We start from the raw sequence: 13,463 nt of genomic DNA, 5'->3' as shown, positions 1-13,463 counted from the left end.
TTCCTATACTTTGTTTATTTTTTTATTCCAAAACGTAATCTACTTTCTGGATAGCCCTCGTATATTACCAGCTCTCTAATATCAGCTATATTCTAATCTTCAGCAAGAATAAAAAATGTGCACAATATTCATATGTAATCGGATATGAATAATTCTAACTTTCAGTTTTTGTACATATTCCCTTCATATAAGCAGTGTAGTCTGTTACAAGGTTTCTCAAAACACAATCTAGAATGTCATTTTTACATTTCTTTGCAGCATCTTCCATGACTTGTTTAGAATACTCTGAAGTATACAAACACACAGATGTATTAACATAAAAATTGGTGAAAGTTACTTGTTGAGCATAAGCTTGCAATTTTGGAGACTTATCTGAAAAAGGTGGCTTAACTATTGATATTGATTGCAAAACAGCAAGCATTATCAACATAACAAAAGAAAAGCCACTTCAGCAATGTAATGTAAATTTCAATTATTAATAAAAATTCACTCAATTTTGCACACCTGCACAATCACAATTGCCAAACTGCTGCAATTTTAACACACACTCTAACATGAAAATAAAACGGGATTCCGTTTCCGGCATTTGAAAACAAGTTATTTTAAAAATACAAAATAGCAATTAAAAAAGAGAACATGTAACCGAGCGAGATAAATACATTGCAATTCCATAGTTTTGTGTTACAGGAAGGAAAAAAGTTGCCAGAACGATATTATTATCTAACACTGAATGCAAGTTACAAGAATAAAATTATTATGTGCAACTGATACTTCACTTTAGCCTAGAAAATTTTTAGAATTCACCTCTCATAACATTAACTGCTTGTATGGCCAGCCCTTTAAAATAAGTATGAAAAAGTACATATGATTTTAATGAATTCAGTTAATTAATAATTGAAACGGATTTGCATTTACTAGTTTTAAGTGATTAGTTTAATAACAAAAAAATCTAAAACAAAAATTATCTTGTGCTTTATTGAAGAAAGATCAAAATATTTTAATCCGGGCAGTGGCAACACATTTCTTTTAAACCGCTAAGTCTGTTTTTTTTAAACTCCAATAAGAATACATTCCAGTACATTGTGTTTTGCCTAGTGACAACATAAAGCCTTTATATTACTGAATTTTCATTCAAAACTTCTTTAAATTCACACAAAATATGGAAAAAAAATTCAAAATTCAGGCTTTAAGATGGAAGACTACATGTGGTCAAGGCCAGATAAATGCCTTCCTCGCTGCCGTTTTCCCGCAATACAAGAAATACGTAGATTCTTCACTATTTAATAACTGAGATTACTACTGTAATGAATTTGGGCATCAAGAGGATAAAAACTTCTAGATCAGTGGTTCTAAATCTGTTTACCTTATGCACACCTTTCACCATTGTTAGAAGGTCATATTTATTTAGATTCAGATTATTGAGGATACTCAGATAACTGGCACTTGGCAAGGTTCCGGAAATTGCGTTCGTCAACTTGGGTGATAGGTGCCAAACATTTGTTGTTTAGGTTGCTACAGCAGATGTTAAGTAAGATAGGAAAAAAGAAAGGGATATTTTCTTTTCTATATGGTTGATATTTTGCATTGGGTGCTGTGAATTTATAGATAAATCTTTGTGCTGATGATCACATGACTTTGTCAGTAGACGTTTTGAATTCGCTGTTACATTATTTTCTAAATAAATTAATTACATTTGTAATTAGAATAAGATAATTTTATTTTTATACAAGAAAATTAGAAAATATCTTTTTCATACTTACGGCTCACATTATCTCATGTGCATTTACATATAATTTCTAAATAAATTAATTAAAAAAATTATTTAAAATTTTTAATTATAGACTTAAGTAAATTACACTTCTAATCGGAATAAAATGATTTTATTTTTATAAAATAAAATATGCTTTTTTTTCTAAATTATTGTTCCTATTTCCAGATAATTTCTAATTAGAATGAATTTTTTAAAATTATATACTTAATATTTAAATACATGAGAGTCTGGCCATAACAAACAGGAAATAATTTCTAAATAAATTAATTGTACTCGTAATATGAATATAGATATATTTTTAATTTATGGAAGTCATTGTTTCATCTAACCAAATGCCTTTTTTCTAATTATGTCCATGTATAAATACGATTAGGATTATTTAGAATATCAAAAGCACTCCTGTTCTACTTCTTAAGGAGAGGGAACTCTGCTAGCCATGGCTTGACTCTGAGACAAACTACCAGTGTGTGACAATTTCACCCTTCAGCCGCAGAAAGACACCCTGTATCATAAAAGCAGTTTTTTAACCCCTCATAATCAAATTTATATTGAATATAATTACAGTCAAAAGTCGTTAATCCGGACTCGTCGGGACTTCGGCGATTCCGGATTATAGATCATCAGTTTAAATCGCGTAAGATGGCATGCAGAAATTCTAAAATTAAAAATATGAAACCGTAATTTATGAAATAAATAACAATTATGATCTAAAGGGTATCAAAATTTACAAAAAAAAGCTTAATATTTATTTGTTTACTTTATTAAATATTTCTTTCAATGTAAGTTGTTTAAGTTCCTTCGTTTTATGTGATAATACTTTCTCTTTAATTCTATAAACAGACATAATTTTTTTGTTCAGTTACAAAGTTCCGCTGTTCAAGTCCTATAATTGCTGTGTCGAGAATACCGACTAACTTGTCAATCGAAATTTTTTCGTTTCCACTAACCTCTCTGTCACAATCTTCATGTCTTCATCCATTTTTTGCAGCAATTCCACTTTCTGTTTGATGGACATCGAAACATACTTTCGTTTTGTACGATCTTTTGGGAGCTCCAGATTCGGAAATTCTATATGACATAATCGAAAGTTCAAGTTTACTTTTACAATATTGCTCTTACAGTCTGCAAAAAATAATAAGCCGGATCCAATTCGAAAATTAAGGAACAACGCAATCATTAACATTAACTGAAATAGATAATTAGATAATTTTAGCTTATACCGTTCGTTATACATAAAACGCGCACGCTAAAACGTATTCTGCGCTTGCGCACACGCAAATGCGCAGTCGTAAGAGGTCTTACGCGCACGCGTAAACGCCTATGTGCATGTGTCAACGCGGTGCATGCGCAGAAAGTTTTTAGCTTTGAGGTCCGGATTATGGGTGTCCGAATTAACAACTTTTGACTGTATTAAAAATGCAATAAAATGATAATTGGACTTATCTAAACCATTAGCCAAAACATGAGCATTTCTTTATTTTTTCACACACACAAATCCCCCCCCAAAAATAAATAAATAAATAAAAGTTAATTAAATTTGTATCTTCAAATCATTGAATAAGATTTATATTTATATAGATTTTTCTGACGTGTTACTCATACTCATGTTTAATAGTAATGAATGTAACATAAACTAAAACCTCAATTAAGTAAAACATAGAAATCTTTGCATCATTATATTTGCAATAAATACATAACTGAAATACATTCGCCGACCACATCAAATTGTTTTGGGGGCCGCCAATTCGAAACCAGTTATAGACAATGTTCAAATTGCCGAAAAATATCTTCAGATTTAAATTTTCACGGAATAAATACAGAAAAATTCAAATAACCTTATCCTATTCTACTTCATTGGTCTCTTTCTGAAATTTAAACAATTCCATACCATCGTGAAAAGCTATAGAAGCGCTTGTTACAAATCTTGTTTCCCTGCAGTTACGCAATTCAGGGTTACATTTCTTTGGTTACCTACATGAAAACTATTTTCGCACTTAAACAAGAAAAAAAGAATACAAATAACCCTGTTAACCTTATTAATCGAAATTATGTGCATAAAAGAATCTGGAAAGACGATTGAATAGCCTGCAATATATTTCGAGGATGCAATATTATTGTGGAAATACATGTATATTTTATTATTTTAAACTTTCATCATTAACTACGTGATATATATTGCATTTTCATGATCATTATTGCATTTATATAAATAACATGTTTTCACCGATATATAACCATTATTATGGATAATTGTTCAAATTAATGGTAAGAATTAAAAAAGAGAAATATAAAAGTTAATAATGCTGGAGTTATATATATATATATCATAATATAAACTATTAAGAAGAAAAAAGTACGTAGGTTTACTTAATCATAACAATAACTAATTATTTACAATTTGTTCTATGTGTATGGTTTATCATCTCAATGCACACGCTACACTTTGCCTTACGCATTTTTCGCCCAGCAGAGCTTTTTTCCCCATTATTGGGCTGAAGAGGGAATTTTTGAAAAGCGCCCTTTGATGCCATTCCCTTCTTGGCGTCAAAAAATTCCTCCCGAGGATATGGTGATTTTTCGCAATTCAAGATGGCGAAAAAAAAATGCGCCAAGTGCCGCTTATCTGAGTTTTCCAGATTATTTTTTAACTCACTTTATAAACTAATAAAATATAGAAAATGATGATAAATACCAAAACTTGAATAAAAAATAGTTTCTTTTTTATGTTTATAAAAAAAACTTTATATTTAACAGCTAAATAAAAGGCTGACCCCATTCTCAGCAAAACTTTGAAATTCCTCTCAAGTTGAGAACCCCTTATCGGGATATTTCTCTAAACACGTTAGTACTTTTCTAACAAAAAAGATAATCTGCAAATGCCTTATTCAACTCTATAAGATGCTGCAATTTATTACAAGATGTTGTTTTGAGATTTAACCATTTACTGTACTTTTGAATAATTACATAATTTGTCGCAAAACTTGCTGACGTTTTCTAAAAATTATAAAAAATTTATCTGTATATAAAATACCTGGAATACAAACATATGTCTTCCTTCTGGAACCGGCCCTACAAAGACACTGTCTAGAACTTGATCATGAGCTTCGCTTTCTGCAGAGCCAACATAAATTATCTTCCATTCAAGGTCTATACATAAAAAAGGAAAAATTCAATATTTGAATAAGAAAGGAAAGTATAGAAAAATTGCAGAAATTTATAATTACTGTTTAATTTTTGATGTAATCTAGCAGCAAAAATAATCAAGTAGAGACCGATTTTTTTTTTTTTTTTTTTTTTTTGAATAGTATAGACAACATTAAAAATTTTTATCATTAATAATACTAATGATATAAATACTGATAACATTTGTTGCAATACGTTAAGTACTTATACATTACTCACCCTCATCTTGATAAGCAGTACATATTAATATTTTAGAAGGCAAATGTAAGATCTTATGCAACTCTGGCTGATATATTTCTAAAGATGCAATTTTTTTTTCATATTACTGAGTAATAACATGTTTTTAAATGTTAAAATAAGCAATAAAACTATATTGCTTATTTTTTTAAAGCAATATAGTTTAATTCTAAAATTCTAAACGTTCGCTAGTTATTACTTTCATGAAGAGTTTTACATAAACGTAAAATTTCTGACCATACTAACAAAGCATAAAATTTACACCTCAGAATGAAATGCAATATTTTTAAACATAAATTTCCATAAACTAAGTTTGCAAAGGTGTAAACGACCAGATATAAGAAGGAGCATGCCTTTAATATAATAAGGAAGTACTCGAAAATTTCACTGAAGTGAGTGCATATCTAAGCAATCAACTAACACACCATCTCAGTATCCCACATACCAAAGTAGGTGGAAATTAATATACTGTGTTAGAATTACATAATCAACTAGATGTGATTATTACTTAATGTAACAATGCTCACAACTGACAGCATAAAACTAAACACCGAGAAAAATATGTCTTACCAAACAAATGACTAACTGCTTACTGATTATAGAATGAAATACATGAAGAACGCCATCCAAATATAATAGTGGTTAGCGTTGCTTGACTGCTGTGCCGAAGGGCTAGGGTTTGAATCTCTAAGAAAGCATGGATGCTTGTAAATATATATTGTCGGTACGGCATAGCAGCACTCTACCTTTCCCCTCTTCCCTTTCACCAAACCACACAAGAGGATTAATTTAGAAGTAAAAAAAAAAAAAAAAATGTTTCAGTTTTTAAATTACGTCCAACGGGGCTTTTTTTAATGTTTTATGTGTTACCTTTATTTATTAAATATCACATTCTTTGCACTTAAACCATAAAATTTAGTTCAATAGCAATGTCGCAAAATAATCTTTAAATGCGCATAAATTTCCGATACACAGTTCGCCGCGCTGGAGATAAAAAGGTCCCCCCCCGGTAGAATGTTGCCATTCATCGCTTTTAAATCGTTCAGTTTGTTACTCAAAAAATCATTAAAGTTTTACAAAATATGCAATTGATTATAAAACAAATTCCAAATTTGGGATTTCAGACGCCCATATTCGCAGTAGGATTACGTCACTCAAAATTGGATGGCTCTAGATATCGTTGTTTCATCACAATGCGAGAAATATACATACATTTATGCAAATTTTTCATTATTTCATTTCTTCAAATATAATGCGACTCTAACATTTTGTGGCAACAGTTTGAAAAGTGAACCGACATTTACAGGACTAGTCCTTCGGCACTCGAATCCCTTTGGACTAAAAAAAAAATCAGCATTATATTTTCAAATTTTCACAGGACTAGTTTTTATTTACACTTTTGCAGCTGAGGTTGATGGTTCGGTAAAACCATCAAAACTAATCCTGAAAGGGAAGAGGTATGCGAGACCCTCAGACACATCCCCCTGTGGTGCTCTCCATTAAAATTAAGGGCGGAACCGAGGTAAATCGCCCTCTCACCTGTAAGGTGCCCAAGGCTGTTACCAACAATAGGCATATCTTGCACTCCTTGCCACGAGGAATTCTGTGGACTTGGGCTGATGTTACTGTCAGATAAATGAGCATAAAACAATACCTGAAGAACGAGACACAAATGGGGGGAAGCAAAACCTAACAAAAAATTAAATTTCGGACTGTCTATATTTTATATTACTCCTTTGGATTATCACCAAGTTATTGTTTTATTTAGGATTACTTGAATATTTTACAGTGTATGTTTTGGAAACTTTATCATGACATGACTGGTTTAATGCATGATCACAGCAATTTTGAGTTCTTAGGGCTTATTTCTGCATTGGATGACACTTAGGAAGTACGCTGCTTATTTTGTGCTTTACACCGTAAAATGGCTATCTGTCAGATTAATCTGAAGTTTCTGTATGATTTGGAATGAATTGAAAAGAAAGCATTAATTAACTGGTGTAAATGAAGGTTTATTCAGTAATCATTATAAATGTCCTGTTTGTACGAAGGAAAGAGTATGGTTGAACATAAAATCCTTCAGATGGCTTTGTCCGACACTACAGAGGATATTTTTATTCCTATTTTTGTATATTTATGACGCCACAGCAGTATACAGATTCTAGTTAAGATAAATTTTGACAGTTTTTGGATGCTGTTAAGGAATTCCTTACACTGAAGACACAGAAATTTCTAAAAAGGTTAATCGATATTTCTTTTTTATATTGCACAGATTAGATAACTTGTATTCCATTCTTATCCTATTTCTTTGTTTGATTTAAAATGCAGTTTATTGAGATTATATATTTTTTGCTTAAATTATGTTTTGGACACCATTTTACTGAGGAGGATGTTGCACATAAACAGGAATGGTGCCAAAAATCACAAAGGGGTAACCTGAAATATATTTTCCCTGAAACTTAAAATCAAATAGCGAATTTTTTTATCTAAAGGTCCAGTGCTGTCTATAAGACAGAAAAAAGGAGGGATCTTAAAGTACAGTCAAAAGTCGTTAATTCGGACACCCATAATCCAGACCTCAAAGTTACAAACTTTCTGCGCATGCGTAAGACCTTTACGGCTGCAAATATGCGTGTGAGCAAAATACGTTTACGAACGCGCGTTTAATGTATAACGGACAGTATAAGCTAAACTAAAATGATCTAATTCAGTTAATGTTGCAGATTGCGTTGTTCCTTAATCTTCGAATTATATTCGGCTTATTATTTTTTGCAGACTGCTAGAGCAATTTTATAAAAGTAAGCTTGAACTTTTGATTATGTTAAATAGAATTTCTGATATATATTTACTAATATGTAAAGAATCTACAAAGCGAAAGTATGTTTCGCAGTCCATTAAACAAAAAGTGGAATTGCTGCAAAAAATGGATAAATTCATATCCTTTGTTTATCTTTAACGTCACGGCGCGCAATGAATTGGAAGTTGATCTGTCAGCACTATCCTTATCTTCTGGGCAGATGTTTTCATTTTATTTGGCTTATACAGTCAAAAGTCGTTTGTAGCTTTGAGGTCCGGATTATGGGTGTCCGAATTAACGAATTTTGACTTTAATTCCTTACTAAATGTAGTACTCTATCTCGATGTACTCCATCTTTGACATGATTTAAATCAAATTCCTCGTCATTATAATTCGCTTCCGATAGCGAAGAAAATGACAGAGGCTACTGAAAACGAAAAAATTTCAATTGAAAAATTAGTCGGTATTCTCGACATAGCAATTATAGGACTTGAACAGCGGAACTTTATAACTGAACAAGAAATTATGTCTGTTTATAGAATTAAAGAGAATGTATTATCACATAAAAAACAAAGCAACTTAAACAACTTACATTGAAAGAAATGTTTAATAAAGTAAACAAATAAATATTAGCTTTTTTGGGTTGATCTTCGGATTATGGTAACTTGGCTATTTTTTAGCGAAAATTTGGCGACCAATTCTGCTACAGCAACCCTCTTTTTTTTTTTCACCGCCATTTTGTCTTAACGAAATAAAGACATGTTTCTTTTCTTTTTATTTACTAAACACTTTTTCCAACAATCTACTAGCCGAATTACACTTATGCTAGAAATTTTTTTGTAACAAAACTGCTTAATCATGACAAATATTAACTGCAAAATTGGGAAAAAGTGCACAATCACAAACTCCTTGCGCGTTTTTCAGAATACCACATACACACCATTTACACGTTGACTTATTTTTACTTAAAAAAACGACCCAGAATGGCATTGCACACACTCTTAACTTTATCCATCTACACTGCTATTTTCTCATAAATTACAAAAATTTGCACGAAAATGCAAAAAAATTCTGTGAATCTTTAAACTCGGTAAAAAGCACATATATGAAATTACCTGATCGCGAAAAAGTATATACCCTTTCCAAAGATGAACATTTCCACGTATAAAATAAATAAAATATCCAAAAACTCTAAATTATCTATTATATTATAAACGTCACCAACGAATTCATACTGCAAACATTACAAATACTTAGTGTCAAATATTTAAATTATTTCCATGCATGTTTACTTCAACTAAAACGTATACCAAATTCCTACAAACATAAAATTCACAAAATAACTATCATTTAATTAAAATATAATTAAATTCAAAAACACTACTTAAAATATAAATAAGCACATACATTAAATTAATAAAAATTAGCTTACAATCCTAATTACCTTAAACTAAATCATTGCTAATAACAATTTTCCAATAATACCATATTACTTTATTTACTCCTTACATTTAGAACAATGCATAAAAATAATATCCTCAAATAAATAAAAATACTAACTTATCGAATCTTCTTCAGAATCTTGATTACGTGACGGATACACTTTTCTAATTCATTCAATAAAATTATTGAAAGATACCCCTTTCAATCCCACTAAATACCCATTTCGAATTCACTTTAGTTAGGCCATGGGATCCAAAAATTAACCAACATTGTTTCACACAACACAGAATAAAGCTAAATACAAAATTTCCAGATTTTTTCCAGATTTCCGCCCTTTTGCGATTAAAGAACTGTAATTCGTCCATTAATGTCACATGACATATCTCATGATCTCTCATTTCCCTCACACAAAATAATGCGTAATCGGAACTGAGTACTTCTCACATTATTACCAAAGTCCTAGGTAGTAACCTTTATCGCCTTCAAAATGTCGCCAAACTACCAGTTACCATATTCCAAAGATCAGGCTTTTTTTTGTGAATTTTGATACCCATTAGATCATAATTGTTCTTTATTTCATAAATTACGGTTTCATATTTTTAATTTTAAAATTTCTGCATGCCATCTTACCAGATTTAAACTGATGATCTATAATCCGAAAAAAATCGATAATCTGGAATCACCGAAGTCCCGACGAGTCCAGATTAACGACTTTTGACTGTATAGGAAATAAGAACTGTTTAAAGAAAAATGTGAAAAGTAGTCAAAGTTTTTTTGTACTGTAAAGCAAAGTTTATTAACTGTCCTTTAATCATCTGAAGATGAAGTAATGAATACACTTGCAAAGGATATAAAACACGTAAGAATTTTTCAAATCTATCTTTCCTTACAATCCTACTAAATTTCAAGTTGCACATTTTTCAGTTGTTTGCATACACAATATATGCAACTTTTATTACACTGTCATCAATGAAAAATTTAACTAAAATAATCTTGTTCTGATCTTGTCTACTTTAAGAGGTACCTGAAATAATTCAGAAAAATGTCCCCATCCTAAATGAGGAAAAAAAAAAAAAACTATGATATAATGCTGTTATGATGATATTTAATATGTAAATTAACACATTAAATATAAACTATTCTTAAAAAGAATTCCTTTTCTAAGTCCAGAATATATGAATTTCGTTGCTAAAAGAATACAGGTCAAAATTTCATTTAAAGTTTTCTTTAACAAATTCAATAGTTTCCTATTTTAAGCAATTTTACAGCACTGCCAGATCATTTTTGAATTATTCTATGTAAGTACAATATTCACAAGAAATACTGCAGGTTGCACTGAGCGTGATTATGATGAATGTTATTTTGAATACCTAAATAGCTGCTATTCCAAGCTGAAAAAAAAGGGGAAAAAAAGGGGGGGGGGAAAACCACCACAAAATATCATTTACATTATTATACTTTTTTTTTTAATTTCACAAATAAAATTAAACTGCTGATATATAAATAATTTCTGTTAATGGTACTTAAAGAAATAAATGAAAAAGAAATTAAGAATAAGTAACAAGAAAAAAAAAATGGAATAAATTATAATCAATGATGCTTCTTTTTAATATCTTGTACATATATATATGGTATAAAATAATGGTATTTAATATATATATTAAATCCCATTACTTGTATACACTTTTCATTAAAACCAAAACAATACTATGCATTCATCTGTGTTCTTTAACATCAATATGCTTAATTTTAACTGTACAAGACAAAAGTCCTTCAGTTAAGAACATTTTAGCTTTAAAAAAATTGTGCATATGGCATATAATCTTATAAAAAGGTATAAATAGATGCAAAATTTCATATGAAGATCAAGACAATACAGATTTAACGAAGAATCTTTAACAAATAAAGGTTAAAAAATTACAATGCATCCATAATAAAAGTGTGAATTTTAATTACACGAAAGTGAAAATAATATGCCACTGACTTCTGTTAAGAGAAATATCTTAATATGAAGTCTCCCATATTATCGTTAATACTCTTTTTTTTTTCCCCTGTACAGCAAGCTCGAAAAATCGCCATATTCATGCACTAAAAACAGAATTATTCCTATTAGCCGATAATTGGGAACTACAAATTCAACTTAGAGCCCGTCTGAAACAAATATTAATAGCAGAACTTTTACGCTTATTTAGAAATATTATCACAGGCTATAAGATGTTTTAGCACACATAAATTCAAGAAGAAAGAAATTATGCCATAAATTTCAAATTAGGAAAGAATACGAAAAACAAACTCCTCCATGAAACATTAATATTTACTATTATAAAAAAATAGTCGTTTTCTAACCAGTAAATAAAAGAGTATACAACTTTCTTTCTTCTTTACTGAAAAATACTGTGTCTGTAGTAAGAATGATACGTTACATTAATAACGTATGTAGCTATATGTTTGTTTGAGAATGCACACAATTATGATTAAATAGCAATGCAAAAAAATACCACAGAATGAAAGAGTGATAACACATTATTATTTCTGCGGTACAATGATTATTACCCTGCTTTTTTCACTGTAACATTTAAATGCATGCTGCCAACTACCTCAAATACATACAACAAGTAATTAACAAGTGTGCCCTTCTGCATTTTATTCGCACACTGCTTCAGAGTTTAATAAACATATACTTACCTTCTTTCAAATCTTCGATACATTCGAAAGTTACCTCAAACTGGAAGGGATTAAAAAAAGGTGACGGGTTATCGAGTACAACGACATTACACACATGCACTTTAGCCATCTATTTCACTAGCAAAACCGATGACAAAACTTTGCACTTATGATGTGAGGTATTGTTTTTATCAAGTATTTGCAATGTTTTAAATCTAAAAAAAATGAAGAATTGAAATTAAATGTAAAAGTAAGACAATATTTAAATACTACAAATACACGAAAGCGAAATGCTTATAAATTGGCGGGAGGCAGGAGACAATTTTCGTTGCCAGTTCGAGAAACATCATTTCTCAAAGGATCAATGATGTCGGACCTGGGGAAAAAATAATCATCTTTCATAATTCGTTTATAAATATTTTAATATGCATTTAAAATACTGAGTATTAATTTCTCAGTTCTCCATAAATCATAAATTTTCTCTTTAAAAGTTCAAATATCAAAGAAAAATAAAGCAACATTTTGGAACAATTTTAAAGCATAAACGATTTGTCTCCAATATCATTGCTTTATTTTTGATATTTTTTGATAATAAATTTGCTGCAGTAGATTTATTTTCATCGGTACATAATTTATCTTTTATGATAAATTTCACAAATTTTGCAAATTTCAAAATTCGCATCTAAATTGGACATAATCTTAATAAATCTATGCTTTCAGAATTTCACATGCCTGTATTTAACTGGATTTTACATGCGCATAGCCTAAAATGGAATGTTTAAATTAAGAACTAGAACTTATTTGCGTGATTTAGACTGGATTATCTTTCAGAAATTTCTGATTCATAGAATTTATAATTTTTATAATTCTTCGCACATTTTCTTTACAGTAAAGCTGTACACATTTAAGATAATAAGCGGTATATAAAACATCCTTAGCATTACTGGCATAGCAAAATTGTTACTTGCTGTGTTTTTATCAGAATCTTGTTAAATTCTCTATAACGTACACTTATTAATGTTTAAAATAGCCCTTAATTCCTGTTACATATATTTTGATCAGATAATGTTCTGTTACAAAAATTACTTTTGCGGTAGGTTAATTCAGTAACCAATGAGATGTCATAACGTCATTTCCTTTCTTTCTTAACGTCTGGGTCCTTGCCTGGACTACAGTTACTTATTTAAATCTGGCATTTAGTTTATTATCAGATGACATGACATGTAAACATGGCGGTGTCATTTCAGGTTAGTTATTTCTCCAAAGTTGCCAAAAAATGTTATCATTTAAACATTTTTGTTTTGAGGAGTCTTAGTTGTCTCCGGGAGCCTACGTACAGAATTTTCTAGAGCTTAATGTGATCCTGCG

At 30.2% G+C, this 13,463-nt stretch overlaps 2 protein-coding genes across 2 annotated transcripts in view; one reads left to right on the top strand and one right to left on the bottom strand.

Annotated features, from left to right (window-relative positions):
• Positions 1 to 12,428, bottom strand: part of asf1 (histone chaperone asf1) — a 31,111-nt gene extending 18,683 nt beyond the window's left edge. Inside the window, exons 1-2 of the mRNA XM_035368034.2 lie at positions 12,117 to 12,428; positions 4,803 to 4,918 (exon numbers count right to left, since the gene is read on the bottom strand). Of these exons, the coding sequence (XP_035223925.1) occupies positions 4,803 to 4,918; positions 12,117 to 12,225 (225 nt within the window). The 5' untranslated portion in view covers positions 12,226 to 12,428. The remainder of the gene's footprint in view (positions 1 to 4,802; positions 4,919 to 12,116) is intronic.
• An 852-nt stretch (positions 12,429 to 13,280) lies between these two features.
• SH3PX1 (sorting nexin 33-like protein SH3PX1) overlaps positions 13,281 to 13,463 on the top strand; it is a 71,806-nt gene continuing 71,623 nt past the window's right edge. Inside the window, exon 1 of the mRNA XM_085827035.1 lies at positions 13,281 to 13,342. Coding sequence (XP_085683161.1) covers positions 13,325 to 13,342 — 18 coding nt within the window. The 5' untranslated portion in view covers positions 13,281 to 13,324. The remainder of the gene's footprint in view (positions 13,343 to 13,463) is intronic.

This window comes from Stegodyphus dumicola, chromosome 11 (genome assembly GCF_044657685.1).
Source record: "Stegodyphus dumicola isolate Sdum_Otavi_A_Nest chromosome 11, ASM4465768v1".
Classification (NCBI taxonomy): Eukaryota; Metazoa; Arthropoda; class Arachnida; order Araneae; family Eresidae; genus Stegodyphus; species Stegodyphus dumicola.
This window is presented reverse-complemented; position numbering and strand designations above follow the sequence as displayed.